This window comes from Vicugna pacos, chromosome 2, assembly GCF_048564905.1.
Source record: "Vicugna pacos chromosome 2, VicPac4, whole genome shotgun sequence".
Lineage (NCBI taxonomy): Eukaryota > Metazoa > Chordata > Mammalia > Artiodactyla > Camelidae > Vicugna > Vicugna pacos.
The window spans coordinates 74,137,303-74,157,142 of NC_132988.1; the positions used below are offsets into that span (position 1 = coordinate 74,137,303).

General features: G+C 39.4%; 1 protein-coding gene across 1 annotated transcript in view; it reads left to right on the plus strand.

Annotated features, from left to right (window-relative positions):
* The window catches only part of FRAS1 (Fraser extracellular matrix complex subunit 1), a 398,805-nt gene that overhangs the window by 286,975 nt on the left and 91,990 nt on the right, over positions 1 to 19,840 (plus strand). Inside the window, exons 32-36 of the mRNA XM_006198228.4 lie at positions 106 to 222; positions 5,639 to 5,753; positions 7,239 to 7,376; positions 10,214 to 10,246; positions 19,478 to 19,609. Of these exons, the coding sequence (XP_006198290.1) occupies positions 106 to 222; positions 5,639 to 5,753; positions 7,239 to 7,376; positions 10,214 to 10,246; positions 19,478 to 19,609 (535 nt within the window). The remainder of the gene's footprint in view (positions 1 to 105; positions 223 to 5,638; positions 5,754 to 7,238; positions 7,377 to 10,213; positions 10,247 to 19,477; positions 19,610 to 19,840) is intronic.

Consider the following 19,840-nt stretch of genomic DNA (forward strand, 5'->3'; position numbering starts at 1 on the left):
AGGAGCGAACAGAATTCAAAGCCAGGTGGTTTAAAAGAGAAAAAATCAACACGGGCAGACGTGCTGTGCCCAGTAGAGGCTGACCAGTGCGCTGTGTCTTTTCAGGTATCCAGTGGCACAAAGGCCCACGCCCACCTGGAGAGCCGCACGTTCAACATCGCCATCTTACCGCAGACGCCAGGCGCGCCCAAGCGCTCCCGGGGAGCATCTCTCCACATGACGGTGAGTTGGGTAGAAGGGCTTGTGGCCACCGCTCGGAAGAGGCATACTGATGGGATATAACAGGATGCCTGGCTCAGAACGCAGACTCTGGAGTTAACAATACCTCCCCTGTGAACACGCTTTTCACTAACTTGAAAAAGAAACTTAAAATTCGCAGAGTGAAAGGAAGGTTAGCTGGAATCCACCCCCACTTCCCATCCATTGCTGCTGAGCTTTTTACAGCATCCGAGACAGTCACAGGACCACTCCTTGAGTACGCAGAAGGAATTTCAGGCTTCTGTTTGTTTAATGAACACCGTGTGGGTGTATTTGTCCAGTCAGTTAGAGCTCTGCCTAGCTGGAGACACTTACTCTATGTTTTAGAAGTCCTGTTAGAAATTTCCTTTTCTATTATAAAAGTTTCCTGGAGCAGGTGATGCCTGTGCTGACTACAGAAGAATAAGTAGCAAATCTCCAAGGAAAAGTTTGGGGGGCAGGTTGGAAGGAATAGAGAGGTGATGGCAAAGGGCACCACCAACATAAAAGCAACACATGCAAAGGCCCAGAGGTGAGAGACAATATGATTGTTGGGAAAATTGCAAGTAGTTCAGTAAAACTGGAGACATCAAGGAGGCTGAGGAGAAATGGTGAGAGTGTGGAGGTCTGTGAGCCAGATCCCAGGAGGTCTTGTCTGCTGTGTGGAAAGAGTGTGTGCACATGGAAAGGTTTGATGCAAGTCGACAGCTAAATTAGTACATGAAGCTTAGTTCAGACAGCAGCTCCGCTGTAACTCTCTATCTTTGAGGCATGTAATGCCGGAACCCCTCTTCTGGACAGAGCCACGGGCACATAAGTCCTTGTAAATTAATCGTCATGGATCCACATTTTAGTTAGCACCCACATAATTATGCTCCAAATATTGTATCAGCCCTGAGCCTCAATAAAGACAGCAGGTATAGTTTTAGAAATTATGGGTCTGGGGCATGACGGAGACATAAAAGGGGAAACAGAAAGTTTTTAATGAATAGCTGGTATTGGCATTTCCACTGTAAACCGTAATTTAAAGAAATCATAATTCAGCATCACCGTAAAGTCTATAATTCATCATTCTGACTGGAGGAACTTGGATCAGAATTTTCTCTAAAGCGTAAAGAAAAATGTGCACACACATTTCTTGCCAAATGCTAATGCAGTGTTATTTTGAGTTTAGAAGGAAAAAAATGGGCCAGGAGCCATGAAGATGGTGTCACTCCTGTTCTGCACTGTGAACCTCCAGAAACTTTGCAAGTCACTTAACCTTTAGGGTATCAGGTTGCATGTTTGTAAATTAGGTCTGTCCTGTATAATCTAGGGTGTCACAAAGGTTAGTTTACTGCAAAATGTGATTAGACTGTTCTTTCATTCCTGAACTTATATACAGTTTTTATTTCCCACTCCAGGGTTTTCAAATATAGTAGGTCTGGTACAGAGGCTGAGAATTTGAGCTTGTAACAGGTTCCCAAGTGATACTGTTTCTACTGCTGTGCTCACCACACTTGTGGAATCTCTTATTTAGACTAGAAATAAGGAGAAATTCCTTCCAGGCAGAGGAGCAGCAGTTGGAAAAAAGATGCAGACACAGGAGAACATGACATACCTGAGGAGTGGTAGAGAGTTCATCTGGCTGGAGCATAAACCTTTGGGTGAAGAAGATATAAGAAGTATGAGTCAATCATGGAGGACCTGAAGATAAGATGAAGGGGTTTCCATTTTGTCCTGAAAGACTGTTGGGGCAAGTAGGATATAGCAGAGAGCTGGCATGATCAGATTTTCAATTTTAAGAAGGTCATTCTGGCTACAGGGTAGAGAACACCCTGGATGGGGGCCAGATAGGGAGCAAGGAGGCCAAGAAACAGGCTATGGCAGTCACCTAGAACAAGAAAGGTTGGTGGCATGAACACCATGCAATGGCAACAAGGATGAAGATTTGATGAGATCTTGAAGAGGTACTAGCACACCCATGTTCATTGCAGCATTATTCACAATAGCCAAGAGATGGAAGCAACCTAAATGTCCTTTGACAAATAAATGGACTAAGAAAATGTGGCATATAGAACAATGGAATATTATCCAACCTTAAAAAAAGAAGAAAATCCTGTCACATGCTACAATAAGAGTGACCCTTAAGGACATTGTCCTAAATGAAATAAACCAGCCACAAAAAGACATACTGCGTGATTCCGCTTACATGAGCTATCTAAAGTAGTCAGACTCTCAGAAACAGAAAGTGGAATGGTGGTCGCCCCTGCATGCAGTGGGTGGGTGTGCAGGTGGGGAGAGGGAAAAGGGGAGTTGTTGTTCAGTAGATAAGGGGTTTCTGTTTTGCAAGAGGAAAAACCGCTAGAAATCTGTTGTACAACAATGTGCTATAGTTAACACTACTGTGCTATACACTTAAAAGTAAAGATGGTAAAAATAAAAAGCTGGGAAGAGATTAAGATATTTAGAGATACAGTGCTCAGTTAGATGTGGAAGAGGGTGACACACCCCAGTTTCTGAGTATACAGAGATGCCGTTCATTGAGATCAGGAACATATGACTTTGAGGGAGTTGTGCAGGGGACACGAGGAGTTCAATTTGGGATGTGCTTATAAAGGGTGTGCCTATTAAGGGCACGTGGGAGATCAGTAGGTATTCAGAGTGGGAGATAACACCATCGAGAATCATTAACGGCAGGTAGTGGTTAAGGCCTCAGAAAGAACTGAGATTCCCCAGGAATCCCATTGCATAGAATGAAAAGCAATATATTCAGATACCTGCCTAAATGAAAATTTGTTCTGTGGCCTTTCTGTAATTGTGTCATTCATCAAATCTAAGATCCTTTAAATGGGTTTGGTTTTTAGTGCTCATCAGAATTATATGCATATGTGTGTATACATATATCATATATATAAACATATGTGAGATGTATACATTTAGAGTATGTATCAAGTTTGGGCAAAGAGATCTGAAGACATGTATGTCACAGCATAGATAGTGTAAAATTCAGCAAATAAGTTAACAGAGTCACATCAATTCATAGTTTTCCGAGTAATCACCTACTATTTGACTTAGAAGATCCTTAAGGGCAAATCTTTATTTAATTGAGTTTGGTATCTTCCTCGGCATCTAGCACAATGCATTATATAAAATAGTTGCTTAGGAAATATTTGTTGACTAAGTGAATATTTTCAGTTCTACTTTCACGTACTTAGTAACTTCCAGCAGGTGAGGGTGTGGAAGGTGGGCAGATCAAGTCAGGCTTCACAGGCCATAACTAGGGGACTTAGCTTTATTCTGAGTAAAATGGAGAGCTACGGCAGGGTGTTGAGCAGAGCGCTAATGTCCTTTTTAAAGGCATCTCGCTGGCTGCTGTGCTGAAATAGACCGAAGTGGGGGCAAGAGAGAAGTTGGGAGGCCATCATGGTAACCTGGTAACCCAGGAGAGAGATGGTGGCTCCTAACAGGGTGGTAGCAATGTCGGTGGGGAGAAGCAGTTGGATTCTGGATGCATTCAGAGGTAATATGGGTATTATGAAAACCATTATTCTGTAATCTTCTTTTGTTGACAGATACTTTAATTTTAAAAAGTGTCTTCTATAATGATTCCCATGAAATTTAACCTCTCATTTCTTACTGTTTAATTGATAAATATTGAACATTCCAAACAGCCAATATTAAAATTGGTTATACTCCAATACATCTCAACCTCAATATTGCTCTCTTCAGAGAATCAGGTCCTTACTTTTCCTACCTAGTATCCATTTCTATTAGTAAAGAAATAAGTATCAATAAATTCTGTAATAAAATGGCTGTTTTCTTGGCTAGAACACACTTCCCTTTTCCATTGTCCTATGTCCATGAAATTCTCTTTTCTTACCACTTTGTTTTAGGGATATCTAGATTTTCAAAATACCCCATAATATTTTGAGAATTTCTAGTTATTCTATGGTATTGAGATTAAAAGGTAGCAAACAAACCTGAACAATGTATTCAGCTGGCCCTTTTTGGTCAGTGTACCTGTGGCCACACATGTACAGGTTTACAGGTAGTGCACACGTGCATGGACTGTAAACACCTATGTAGGGCACATATTTCTAATTTGTTGTCCTTACCTCTTTTAGTTTAGGGTGAGAGACCGGCTGCTACTTGCAGCTCTTGTTTTCCTTGCTCGTTACATTCCAGGCGTGAGTGATGACCTGAAATATGACTCTGTCCTATAGCGGGGTTGTCCTAACCTGCAGATGCTGCCTCTCCCCAGGACCACGTAAGCCTTGGGGACAATTACCAGGCAACTGCAACCTTCAATCTTTTCATGGTTAAAAAGAAGAGCACCACACCCTCCTCCAGGAGAGTGACTGAGCCCTGCTTAATCCTTTCCTAAATTGGAAATTCCTTCTGAAAGTGGCAGAGCTTGAAAGAGCAAGAGAGCATGTCAAACTCTAATGCTTCAGGGCTCAGTTAGGAAGAGCCTGCGACGAGCTGGATAGTTTTGTTCTGTTTTATTACCAGGCAAGGGCCCTTTTCCTTTTCTCCTCTCCCCTCTGTTTTTGCCACTGTCCCCAAATCTCTGTTAGGCCTGGTCATGGGATTCTGAATCTCTCCTCTTTTTTTTTTTTTTTTTTTAATGTTGTCACTGTTTGTGGGTTGTGAATACACACAAGTGAAGGCATAGTGAAAGCTGCACACACGTTGGCCTTCTGATTAATTTCACCTGACTCCTTCACTGAGTCCTGAAAGCTAGAAACAAAACGTAGTATCTGGTTCTTTTGAACAGTACAACGGGGACAAAGAGAAATACTGACTATTTTTATAGTGCTTCAATAAACAGTTCTTAAACCTCTGAATTCAGATGATGGGGCTCTTTGGCATTTAAGATGAGTTCATCTTCAGCCCTTTGAAACCATCAAAGTTAAAAAAAGGGGGGGAGGTGGCGGGCATCACAGTTCCCATTAGCAAGCTGAGGGGTTGGGAGAAATTCTCACCAGATACAGTCTTAGCCCATTAAATTAGAGGAGCAGAGCTGCAGGAATCCAGCTGTGAATAGTAGAATAGCCAGCTGCGATGCTTCATTTTCTAACGTGTACTTCCATGAGTCCCAACTAGGGAAAAGTGATCACACTGGGACCCCCACAGCATGCACCCGCAGGGGCCAAGGGCAGGGGACAGAAGGGTCGGGTGCAAGACCCGATGAGGACTCTGTCACCCTGTGAGGTTCCTGAGGCTGCGACAGATCTGCAAAGCAGGGGACCAGTTCCTTCTTTTGAACTCTCAGAGAAAACTTTGCTATCTGTGACTAATTAAAAAACCCAGAGTGAGGGTTTTGTTGTTTTTTTTTTTTTAAATGAGGTTTGTTTTTGCTTCTGGCTTTTGTTTTCATCACACCATTTTTTCTTCTTCTTTCTTAAATTTTGTGTAGGCTCGGGAGGACGGCCTGACTGTGATTCAGCCTCATTCCCTCTCCTTCGTAAACTCTGAGAGGCCAAGTGGAAAGATCGTGTACAACATCACTCTACCTCTGCATCCAAATCAAGGTGAGACGTGCGGTCAGTCATCTTCTGAGTGATGCTGCTGTCTTCCACTTGTTGACCAGCCTTAAAAGCTCTGAAATTCTGTCTGCTTCTACTTGTTGAGGATTTCAGGAGTAACAATTATACATCACCTTTGCTTCTGTCTTCTGAGTTTAGAACCAACTGAGAGAGAGAGACTGTGGTCAGAAAGAGGGAGATGGATGTGTCAGGTTTGGTACTGACAGAGCTGTGCCGAAGAAAACAGCGTGCACATAGCTTTAATCACCAGATGAGCTCCCCCTCCCATGGCAGGCAGAACCAGACAGACCCAAGCATGGCCCGTAGGGACAGACAGCTCCTGCCCTGATGAGGTTATGATAGGCAAGCAGACCAGAATGAGCTTGTGCTAAAGACAGCTGGGGTTCAACGGGGCCTGAGCCCCACATACATAGTTTCATTCCCACTTGGATAAGTCATTCCTCCTCTCGTACAGGAGCATGGAAATATGGAACTATAATTAGAGGAGAGGTGGGCCCCTGCCGTCAGTCTCCAGCCCTCAGATCCCTTTACTTTGGGGCTCAACTAACAAGCCTGCACCGGAACAGGTGTGGCCGGGCATCACAGGAGGGTCGGCTTCTACGAAGACACTTCTGTTCCCTCTGGAGCTGCTCTCCCAAGACCAACCACTGCCTTAGATATAAGCCTTTCACATTATCATATTCCCAAGGAGAAATTAAATTTCATTTCCCTTTTGCAAAGGTCTAGAGGAATTAAAAGCCTAAAAGTCCTCCTTCCATCTTTTTTTAATCTAAGTCATAGCTAGAGTCATCCTTCCTACGGGGCCAGAGTGGAGATGTTCTCCCAGACCAGCAGCCTGAATGGTGAAGCCTCATATGCGCCCTCCTTTTAAAGAGTTGATAGGACAGGAAAGATGATCACAGCATAAGTTCTATACCTGCAGAGTTTAGAAATGACAGACAAAGCTGCAGCCCCTAAAGTATTTATAATTTAGTGGTTGTTGCAAATCAAGATCTTAGAATAGTCAGGATCCATGTTTCTGTTGCTAAGGATCATCACAGAGACCAGGAAGCCTCTGAAGGACAGAGGGGAGATTGAGAAAAATCACTTTACAGCCTCACCAAGAGACCAGTCTGTGCCTTTTTTTTTTTAGCAACTTTGACCTTTGAACTTAAGCTCAATTGCGAGAATCTCATAATTATGGTACAGCATCTGTGACTTGTGAAGAATTCCCTGGTCTAAGCTACACTGGGGGCAGTAGTTTGCATCTTACTATTGCTTATGGTCAGTGAATCCTAGTCAAGAGTATTTGGGTTTCCAATTTGCCCTTTTCTTCAATAACTAGAGAATAGTCCACCAAGAACAACTTGAGAGCACTTGTTCCTGAGGAATAAAGGCCTCCCACCTGTGGGAAAAGCAGCTTTATGGCCCCGATCATTCAGCCAGCCACCAAAATTACTGCTGATGCTCATGCCGACTCTTCCTCCCCAGGCACCATCGAACGCAGGGACCAGCCTCACTCTCCCATCCGCTACTTCACACAGGAAGACATCAACCAGGGCAAAATCATGTACCGTCCTCCCATGGCAGCCCCCCACCTCCAGGAGATCATGGCCTTCTCCTTTGCTGGTAAGGCTTTTTTCTCTATTTTGAAGCACCAAACTGCTCTTTGTGGATCTTCATGGCAGTCTCGCCCTGACTCTGCCATAGTCCTTCTAGACAGTTTGGTGACACTGCTCTGTAGGTTTTCAAAATAGCTCAAGACTTGGGGGCCAATAAGTAGCTCTGTGCTCGTGTTCATCATTATTTCCTTTATTCATTTGTGCTGGCATACTTTTAATAAATTTCTACTTTATGTTGTGTCTCTGATGTGGAAAGGCCTGAGAGAGGCCTTAGAGATCTACTGGTGAGAAACAAGAGGCATGACTCCTGTTCTTGGTGAGTTTTGGGATCTAAGTATAGAGACAGAATTTGGTAAGTAATCCCAGTAATGAACATTTAGTTGCAGGCTGAGACGAGAGCTCGGAAAAGAAAGAAGAATGTTTAGTGGTGGAATTGGATGTAGTGAGACTGACCTAGACTGAGGGTTCATTGCTGGCTGCCCCAGGGAGGCATCCCCTCTACCCAGTGGAGGGATGGGTAGAAGCTAACTAGGCTAAGTGTGTGTGTTGGGACCATTGGGAGGACATTCCTGAAGGGAGGGCACATGTCCCTGTGCAGAGGCCCTGAGAGGGAGAGAATATGACATTCTGGGGATTTAAAAAAAAGGTCAGTGTAGACTATTACTCAGCCATAAAAAAAGAATGAAATAATGCCATTTACAGCAACATAGATAGGCCTAGAGATTATCATACTAAGTGAAGTAAGTCAGACAGAGAAAGACAAATACTTTACAATATCATTTATATGTAGAATCTAAAAAATAGTTTGAATGAACTTATTTACAAAACAGAAACAGACTCAGACATAGAAAACAAACTTATGCCTACCAAATGGGAAAGAGAAGGGAAGGGATAAATTGAGAGTAGGGGATTAACAGATACATACTATAAAATAAACAATAAGGACCCACTGTATAACACAGGGAACTATATTCAGTATCTTATAATAAACTATAATGGAAAAGAATAAAAAAAATAGATATATATGTATATATACATATAACCAAATCACTTTGCTGTACACCTGAAATGAATGCAATATTGTAAATCAACTATACTTCAATTTTTAAAAAATGGTCAGTGTGTCTGGAATGTGGAGGGTTGAGCAGAACAAGGATGAGCCTGTCGGTAGGAATAGAGGCCAGGCCTTAGAGGCCCTGGAAGCTGCAGGGATTTGGATCTGAACAGTAGAACCTGGTGAAGGTTTTAAGTTATAGGGGGAAAAGAAACTCTTTGACTGCAGTGATGTGAGTGGATTTGAGGAGGGGCCAGGGAAGATGGATATGTGGTTGAATGGAAACTGGCGAGAAGGATCCTGCTGTATCTCAGGGAAGGTCCCATGTAAAAATGAAGAATGCAGGTGACCTTTAGATTAAAACCAGAATTTGACAGATGGCACCTTTTTTTAAAGAAGAGAAGATTGAGCAAAAGAATAACTAAATTTCTGATTCAGGCAAGTGTGTGCCCTTCCACTAAGCTAAAATAGCCTTAATCCTTGCCACCCCTTACCTCTCCCCTTGACCTAGTATTCAAAGCTGCAGAGGTTTTTTAAAATTTTAATTCTTATTTTTTATTGAAATGTAGTCAATTTACAATGTAAGTTTCAGGTATACAACAAAGCATTTCGGTTATACATATACATACATACATACATACATGTATTTGCAGTTTCTTTTCCATTATAGCTCATTACAAGAAATTGAATATAGCTCCTTGTGCTATACAGTAGGTCTTTGTTGTTTATCTATTTTAAATATAGTGATGCGTATCTGTTAGTCCCAAACTCCTAATCTATCCCTTCCTTCCCCTTCCCAGCTGGTAACCACACAAAACTACTGAGTTTTAAGCCCCTGCCCTAAATGTTTCTGTGCTTTGAAATCATTCTAAAAATCTGCAAGCCTGTTTCTTTATGACCCTTAAAATGTATGTATCATTCAGCACTTAATATAGAGTATTATTTGTGTATAGTAGCTTTATTCATACAGAACAATTGGTGATTTCTTATGGTGAGTTTAACACGGCTTGAATAATTTTAGAATTATGTTTTAAAGTATACCAGATGTTTAAAGTAATATTTGCCAATATTTGTATAGTTGCAATTTTCTAGAAAATGATTTACTCCTCTGTTACAGTGAAAATCCAAAAGTGCTGGGGTAGACTTCTTATCTAAAGGTTTCCCCAGGGTTTACTAACTGATAACTGATAGCCAGTGAAAATGTCCATGGCCCTCTAACTCCAACTTTACAAGACCTACTTTACAAGAAACTCCCTGGGATTAGAGGGAAAGAAAACACGTCAGCCATGGTTGAAGTTATTTCCGAATACACTATACTGCAGAGAGCAAAGTCCTATCCTGTATAATCTATGGGATAAATGCCATGAGATAAATCTCTCACACTGTTACAGTGTGTAAATCAATGTCCCAGGCATCACTCAATTCTACAATGGAACTGACCCACCAGAGAGCCTTGTCAGTGATGTATGGCATCACCCACAGTCACCGATTTGTAGGATTCTGTGTACTGATAAAATGGAATCTGAATGAATGTGTTATAAATCACTCTAACTGCTGTGATATAAAATTATTCCTCTACGGGTTTCCTTTTGTTACTTAAAATTAGTGCTGGCACCATTAATTCAGCATAACATTAGCAAACAACCTGGTGATCTTTCCGTAAACCCTAATAATTTAGATTAAAATGTCCTTTTACTTTTCTAACCTCTGCCTTATATTTTGTACCTTCTCCATCTATTTCTGACCTCAAAATATTTAGTATACTGATTTTCTCACATCTGTTCTTTCAGGTCTTCCAGACTCAGTGAAATTCCACTTCACAGGTAAACATTTTTATCTCAATTTTATTGGAAAATGGAATTTTTCCTTTTTTTAAAAAAATTTGTCCCTTTACTCTCTTCATCATTACCTTTAGCTATTTTCTAAGAACTACTTAAAAGTTACGTTAACACAAGTTTCTTCTAAAATAATTACGTGGCTAGTTAAATAGTAATAACTTAACTTTGTATTCATAAAAAAATAATTTACCAAGGATACCAAAGATTGCTATTCTTTAAGCCCCATTTCAACTTGCCCTAATATCTATTAAAAACAGGTAATAATGGTTAAGACTCTGGATCCAGATTGTCTGGGCTTCAGCCTGCTTTGGGAAAGTTTCTTAACTTCTCTGTGACTGAATGTCTTATTCATCAATGGGGATAATAAATAATAATTACATACATGTAAAGCCCCCAGAACAGTGATTGGCATACCTCGTTTTACTGAACCTTATTGTACTTTGTAGATATTGCATTTTTTTACAAATTGAAGGTTTGTGGGAACTCTTTGTAGAGCAAGTCTGTCTATCGGTGCTGTTTTTCCGAGAGCATTTGCTTACTTCATGTCTGTGTGTCACATTTTGGTAATTCTCGCAATATTTCAAAATTTTTTTCATTATTATATTTTGAATGCAAGATTCTTTAAATTCTACAGTGCTTTATAATTTTCAGAAGTTTCACATACAATTTCATATAATCTCATAATAAACTTTTTCATTGTCATTATTATATTTGTTATAGTGATCAGTGATCTTTGATGTTAATATTATAATTGTTTTGGGTCACCATGAACCACGCGCTTATAAGACAGCAAGCTTAATAAATGTGTGTGTTCTGAGTGTTGCACACACCGGCCATTCCCCTGTCTCTCTCCCTCTCCTTGGGCCTCTGTATTCTCTGAGACACAATAATATTAAAATTAAACCCATCAATAACCCTACAGTGACCTCTAAGTGTTCAAGTGAAAGGAAGAGCCACACATCTCTCACTTTAAATCAAAAACTAGAACAGCTTAGTGAGAAACACACATCAAAAGCCAAGTCAGGCCAAAAGCTAGGCCTCTAATGCCAGACAGCCAAGTTGTGAATGCAGAGGAAAAATTATTGAAGGAAATTAAAAGTGCTACTCCAGTGAACACATGAATGATAAGAAAGCAAAACAGCCCTACTACTGATACGGAGAAAGTTTGGTCTGGAGAGATGAACAAACCAGCTACAATATTCCGTAGGCCAGAGCCTCCAGAGCAAGGACTTAACTCTCTTCAATTCTGTGAAGTCTGCAAAAGGTGAGGAAACTTCAGAAGACAAGTTGGAAGCTAGCAGAGTTTGGTTCGTGAGGTTTAAGAAAAGAAGCCGTCTTCTTAACATAGAAGCGCAAGGTGAAGCGACAAGTGCTGTGGTAGAGGCTGCAGCAAGTTATCTAGAAGATCTAGCTCAGATCATTAATGAAGGAGGCTACACTAAACAACAGATTGTCAATGCAGATGAAGCAGCCCTCTATCAGAAGAAGATGCCATGCAGGACTTACATAGCTAGAGAGGAGGAAGTCAATGACTGACTTCAAAGCTTCAAAGGACCAACTGACTCTCTTGTTACAGATTAATACACCTGGTGACTTTAAGTTGAAACCAGTGCTCATTTACCATTCCAAAAAATCCAACAGCCTCTAAAAATTTTACACTAAATCTTCTCTTCTGTGCTCCATAAATGGAATAGCAAAGCATGGATGACAGCACATCTATTTACAACATGGCTTACTGAATATTTTAAGTTTTCTCTTAAGTCCTACTTCTCAGAAAGGAAAAAAAAAGGATTTATTTCTATAGGAGGAGTGTCTAGCTCAGTGGTAGAGTGCATGCTTAGTATGCACAAGGTCCTGGGTTCAATCCCCAGTACCTCCACCAAAAGAAATAGGTAACCTAATTACCTACCCCCTGAAAAGACTTTTTTAAATATGTTGCTGTTTATTGACAATGCACCTGGCCATCCAAGAACTCTCATGGAGATGTACAACAAGATTGATGTTGTTTTCATGCCTGCTAACACAACATTTATTCTGTAGTCCATGGATCAAGGAATAATTTTGACTTTCAAGTCTTATTATTTAAGAACTACATTTTGTAAGACTATAGCTGCCATGGATAGTGATTCCTGGGATGGATATGGGCAAAGTACATTAAAAACCTTCTGTAAAAATTTCACTATTCATGTCATTAAGAATATTCGCAATTCATGGGAAGAAGTCAAAATAACAACATTAATAGGAGTTTTGAAGAAGGTGATTCCAATCTTCATGGATGACTATGAGAGTTTCAAGACTTCAGTGAAGGAAGTAACTGCAGATGTGGTGGAAATATCAAGAGGACTAGAATTAGAAATGAATCCTGAAGATGTGACTGAATTGCTGCAATCTCATGATAAAACTTTAACAGACGAGGAGTTGCTTCTTACGGATGAGCAAAGAAAGTAGTTTCTTGAGATGAAATATACTCCTAATGAAGGTGGTGTGAAGATTGTTGAAATGACAACAAAAGATTTAGAATATTACACAAACTTAGTTAAAGCAGCAGCAGGATTTGAGAAGATTGAATCCAGTTTTGAAAGAAGTTCTGTGGATAAAATGCTATCAAACAGAATTGCATGCTACAGAGAAATCATTCATGAAAGGAAGAATCAATCAATGCAGCAGACTTCATTGTCTTATTTTAAAAAATTAACACAGCCACCCCAACCTTCAGCAATGACCACCCTGATCAGTCAGCAGCATCAAATCAAATCCCATCCACAAAAAGAAGGCTCAGATGATAGTCAGCATTTTTTAGCAATAAAATAGTCTTTAACGAAAGGTTTTCAGACAATGCTATTGCACATTAATAAACTACAGTATAGTGTAAACATAACTTTAATATGCACTGGAAAACCTAATTTTTCATGTGACTTGCTTTATTGCAATATTCATTTTATTGCAGTGGTCTGGAACCAAACCCCAAACCATGCCCCAAGGCATGCCTGTAATCATTCCTGTGTGATACTCAACTAATGAATTGTTGTTGTATATAGCATTGAATAGAGCCTTTCATTGGATACCTCGCTACTGGAAGGAAAGTGTTGTGACCCAGAGAGTGAGTTGTGATAGCTGTGTGTAGAAGACCTCAGCGTTCTGGTTTTAGTTCATAGTACAATAAAAGCTGAGTGCCAGTAAGCAAAAGCAGAATCAGACCTGACATCTATGCTGGTGCAAAATAGAGGCAAGATTCTTTGTTTAGGTCTAGAGTGAGGATGGTTGACCATAAACGGCATCCCTAAATAGCTGTTTAGTTGGGATTGACTATTCCATTAGAAACAACCATCAGGATGTCCTGTTGTGTTTCATATAGGGATAAATCTTGATGGGAGAGATTCACCTCTCCAAAACTCCCAGATAGTCCTCCTTTGAGGGTTAAAAAATCACACTTGAATCAACAGAAAATTTTAGAATTTTGTCATTTTTTTCCTTTTTATTTTTTAACTGAGGTATAATTGACATGTAACATTGCATTCATTTCAGGTGTACAACATAGTGAGTAAATATTTGTATACATTGCAAAATGATCACCACAATAAGTCTACTTGACATCTGTCACATGTATAGTAACATTTTTCTTCCTGTGGTAAACTTCTTACAATTGCTCTCTTAGCAACTTTCAAATATGCAACACAGAATTATTAACTATAGTCACCATGCTGTACATTATATCTATCTCCATGTTTCAGTCATCCATTCATCCACCATTCATCCACCAATGGATACTAATCTTGGCTAGTGTGAATAATGCTGCAATAAACACGGAGTGCAGCTCTCTCTCTGAGACACTGATTTCATTTTCCTTGGATATACACCCAGAAGTGGGATTGCTAGATCATATAGTAGTTCTAGTTTTAATTTTGAGGGGAACCTTCATACTGTTTTCCATAGTGGCCTCAGCAATTTACATTCCCACTAACAGTGTAAAAAGGTTACCTTTTCCTCACACCCTCACAACACCACCTATCTTTTGTCTTTTTGTTATTAGCCATTCTAAGAGGTGTGGCGTGATATCTCATTGTGGTTTTGATTTGCATTTTCCCGAAGATCAGTGATGTGAGAACCTTTTCATGTACCTGTTGGCCATCTGTATATCTTCTTTGGAAAAATGTCAATTCATATTCTCTGTCCATTTTTAATCAGATTGTTTGTGGGATCCTTTGCTATTGAGTTGTATGAGTTCTTTATATATATAGTATTAACCCCTCATCAGATACATGATTTGCAAATATTTTCTTCCATTCTGTAGGTTGCTTTTTCTTTTTGTTGATGGTTTTCTTTGATATGCAGAAGCTTTTCCCTTTGCTATGCAAATAGGATGTAGTCCAACTTGTTTATTTTTGTTTTTGTTGTCAAATTTTAAAAAATCATTGCCAAGGCTGATGTCAAGGAGATTATCACCTATGTTTTCTTCTAGGAGTTTTATAGCGTCAGGTCTTATGTTTAAGTCTTTAATCCATTTTCAGTTAATTTCTATGTATATTGTAAGATAGTGGTTCAGTTTCCTTCTATTGAACATGGCTGTCCAGTTTCTCTTGACACCATTTATTGAAGATTGTCCTGTCTCCATTTTATATTTTTTGTTCTTTTGTCATAAATTAATTGACCTTATATTTGTATATATATTATAGGCTCTCTCTCTATATATGTATTCCTTTGATCTATAGATCAGTTTTATACCAATACCATACTGTTTGATTATTATAGCTTTGTAATATAGTTTGAAACCAGGATGCATGATGCCTCCGACTTTGTTCTTCTTTCTCCAGATTGCTTTGGCTATTTGGAGCTTTTCGTTGTTCCATACAAATTTTAGGATCATTTGTTGTATTTCTGTGAAAAAATGCTATTGAAATTTTCATAGAGATTGCATTGAATCTGTAGATTGCATTGAGCAGTATGGACATTTTGACAATATTAATTCTTCTAATTCTTCAAGCATGGAATAGCTTTCCATTTATTTGTGTCTTCAATTTCTTCCACCAATGTCCTATAGTTTTCATCATACAGATCTTTCACCTCCTGTGTTAAATTTATCCCTAGGTATTTTATTCTTTTTAATGCAATTGTCAATGAGATTATTTTCATGATTTTTCTTTCTAATAGCTTGTTATTAGTGTTTAGAAATGCAACCGATTTTTGTGTATTGATTTTGTATCCTGCAGGTTTACTTAATTCAGTTATTAGTTCTCTTGGGCTTTTGGTGAAATCTTTAGGGTTTTCTATATATGATACCATGTCATCTACAAATAGTGACAGTTTCTCTTCTTTCTTTCTTTCTGATTTTGATGCCTTTTCTTTCTTTTTCTGGTGTTGTGCTATTGTTGAAAAGAACCCAGTATCAGCTCATTTCTAGTGACAAACTGCTAGATAAATCATACGTCAGTAATACTGTACAACAGATTATAACAGTTTACATTTTACAAAACAATTTACAATATACGTTGTCTTATTTAATCCTTATAACAATGTTGTAAGGACAGGTTTTATTTTAGCATTTTAAAGCTAAGGAAACAAAGGGCCATTAGAATAGTAATCTGCCCAGGTTTCCATATCTGGTTAGCAGTAGAATCAGGATTTTGGTACAAGTTTCTGACTCTGAGTGTGGGATATTTAGTTTAGTCTGGTCTGTATGTGTTCTGCTCATGAAAAACAAGCATCATGGTAGTGTACCAGTTTGGTTTCCAAGCCTCAGCACTTACCTGAAAGCTTGAATAGGTAAAGGGGTTATCTATTAACTTCTCCAGGACTTTAAGTTAAATCATCCATGAACCTATTATACCGAGTAAAGTAAATGGACATTGGGCTGACCTTTAATTTATCTTGTTTCTGCCTGAGGTTCCTTTTTTATTGTTTAGTGATTTTAAAAAAATTATTTTAGATAATTTTTTTTAGAGTGATATTAGTTTTACAACAAAATTGAGAGGAAGGTATATAGACACATGCATAGCATAGCCTCTCCAATTATCAACATCACCACTAGAATGATACATTTTTTCTAAACCAAGGATGGACATATATTGACACATCCTAATCTCCCAAAGTCCAGTTTACTCTAGAGTTCACTCTTAGTGCTCTATATTCTGTGGGGTTAGACCGATGTATGACATTTATCCATCATTATCATATCATACAGAGTATTTTCACTGCCCTGAAAGTCCTCTGTGCTGTACCTACTCTCTCCCCACTCCTCTCCCCACTCCTACCTCCCACTTTTGGCAACCACTATTCTTTTTATTGTCTTCCATAGTTTTGCCCTTTTCAGAATATCATATAGTTGGAATTATACAGCATGTAGCCTTTTCACTTAGCTTTCTTTACTTAGTAATATGCTTTTAAGATTCCTCTGTGTCTTTTCATGGTTTGGTAGCTCATTTATTTTTTAGTGCTGAATAATATTCCATTGTCCAGCTATACCATAGTTTGTCCATTTACTTACTATAGGACATCTTGGTTGCTTCCAAGTTTTGGCAATTATGAATAAAACTGCTATAAACATCTGTGTGTAGATTTCTGTGCAGACATAACTTTTCAACTCCTTTGGGAAATACCAAGGATTCCAATTGCTAATCTTATATATGGTAAGAGTATGTTTAGCTTTATAAGAAACAGCCAAACTATCTTCCAAAGTGGCTGTACCATTTTGCATTCCGACTAGCAGTATATGAGAATTCATTCTGGGCTATATCCTCAGAAGCACTTGGTGGTGTCAGTGTTCCAAATTCTGCCCATTCTAATTAGTGCATGGTGGGATCCTACTGTTGTTTTACTTTGCGTTTCCATGCTGACATATGACGACGAGCATATTTTTCACATGCTTATTTGCCGTTTGTGTCTTCTTTGGTGCGGTATCCATTAAGGTCTTCAGCCTATTTTTTAATCAGGTTGTTTGTTTCTTAGCTGTTAGCTGTTAAGAGCTCTTTGTACATTTTGGATAACACTCCTTAGTCAGATGTATCTTTTGCAAATATTTTCACCCAGTCTGTGGCTTGCCTTCTCATACTCTTGACACTGTCTTTCACAGAGCAGAAGTTTTAAATTTTAATGAAATCCAGCTTATCAATTATTTCTTTGGTTTTGTATCTAAAAAGGCATCACCAAACCAAGGTCATCTAGGTTTTTTCCTTTGTTATCGTCTAAGAATTTTGTAATTTTGTGTTTTGCATTTAGGTCTATGATCCATTTTGAGTTAATTGTTGTGAAATGTGTAAGATGTTCCTTTTTAATTAAGGAGAAAACCTTTTGGAATCTGGTAGGAAAGAAGTCATCTTCTTCAAGAGACTTTTGTGAGAGAGAAATTTAACTTGGATACATAGTGAACTAAGGCAGCACGAAACCCAAGCCCTGATATTAACCCATAAAATGAGAGAGAACAGCTCATTTGGCTAATCAGTTAAGCTGAGAAAGAAAGCTGATATTCCTGACCTGGATGCTTCCAGACAAGCACAGGTGCTCTACAGAACCGTGCAGAGCAGGGAAGACACACGAGGTGAATGGTGCCTGTGGGAGGCATCTGACCAAGGAGGCAGTCTGACTGTTTCTCAGAGGAATGAGAAACGTTGCTTAAACAGAGGGCTAGACATGGAATTGCTAACGTTTTAATTATAAGTTTTCATGTTTGCTTGCAAAGCCCTGCACCCGCATGGTCTATTTTACTGTTGTGTAATAGGTACCAGAAAATAGCTTTCCTCCCTTTACTGTAGAGGCAAGGCTACCCCTTGGTCACACTGACAGCTGTGTGATATGACCAAAGCTTTTAAAGTTTTAGAGCCTTTCCTTTCCTCTGTGGTGAAGTTGGGATAATGAAGGCCCACTGAGGGCCCCCCCCCCCGCCACTTAAAAACAAAATCAATGTAAAACATAAAAAATTAAAATTATATTTTGCAATTTTTAAAAAAGTTTATCAAGGGGAGTTCTTAAGTTAGATTCCAGGGACTTCAGAGAATCCTGAATCCACTGAAATTTATGGAAAAGTTTGTATGTTTGTCCTCAAACTCGCAAAAGTTCAGCATCATTAGTCCCTGTCTCTGATGAGCACAAGTGATTGAGCTCAAAGAAGCAGATGCAATGACTGACATTGACTGAATGACCAGAGCCATAAAACCCTCCTCCTCACAAGGATAATGTGTTCTCTTCTTCAGTAGGGCTATTTCTGGACTTCTCTAGGACGTGGAGTATGCCTTATAAAATCCAGCCGTATCTTTTAGATCTGTCCTCAAGAAAAAGACAAATCTAAAACCTGTATGGAATCATTACCAGAAGTCACTAAGCAAAGCTTTATTTGGCTGAAGTAGAGGTCAGATTCCTACTGACTTGTTACTAAGTCCAGAAGAAAGAGAAGGAAACTGATTTCTTATAACCAACCCATATATAAGCATCCCACATATTTAAAATAATCAAGAAGGCAGTTTTCACAATAGGCACTACAGATAGACACATGGATGGCTGTGGTGCAGATGTTCCTCCAAACCTGGCTTTTAGAGAAAGGATGGTGTGTTAAGGAATGAGAAAGTGGAAGTGAGAATCAAGGGTCTGTCATTTCTGCTTTCATTTCCCTCTGGCAGTCGGTGTTCACTTGGATGTCCAAGGGATAATCCAAGGGAATAAAATCGTAAGGTCACTGTTTTGTTCACAAATGCATATTCCGTTTATTGCATGTGCATCATGGCCAGGTAGAAATGGGTCTGGCTCTCTTCCAAACAAATGCCGTTAGAGATATTTGTATAGACATTTTCTTTCCCCTTTAAAAATTATTTTCTGTTGAGACATAGACATGTCATTCCTAAAAGAGATTTCTTGAAAATAATATTGGAACATTGGAAGAATGAATTGAATCTAAAATAATTCCATAAATAAAAGCTTTCACCAGCTTCGTCTGAGAGTGCATATTTTGTATTACTTTCCTTCCCACTAACATTTATCAATATCACCTCGTTGTGAAACGTGCTTCTTAGAACGACTTTGTTGTTATGATCCTTTAGCCTGTTTGTTATTCAGTAGAATAAGCTTTGTAGAATAGCTCACAGTAGCTTGCTTGCTTGCTTACTTTTTCCATTTATAAGCATCTCTTCAAAGTGTTATGGTAATCTAAAAAAGCCTCTGGATACATATTTATAGAACTAGCCTAGACTACAAGTTGATGTGTGTGTGTGTGTGTGTGTGTATCTGTTCTAGTTTCAGATGGAGAGCACACAAGTCCAGAGATGGCCCTCACCATTCACCTGCTTCCCACTGACCAGCACCCGCCGGTGTTGCAGGTCACAGCTCCACTGCTCAAGGTCAGCCCAGGAGGCAGCACTGCTATAGGTGAGAACTGGGAACCTGAGAGAAACGGAGCTTTGGAAATGGAACCACATTTCAGCAACAGTCCCTGTTTAAACCTGTTCATGGTTACCAAGAAGTAGTGACCTCCTCTTCCCAAAGTTGTACGCGTTCTCATCCATCGCCTTCCCTCTGCCCAGCTCCATGCAAATAGAAGCAGCGCAGAAAGAGGGAAATCAACCCTTCAGAGGCCAATGCTCAGTGATGGGCTACAAC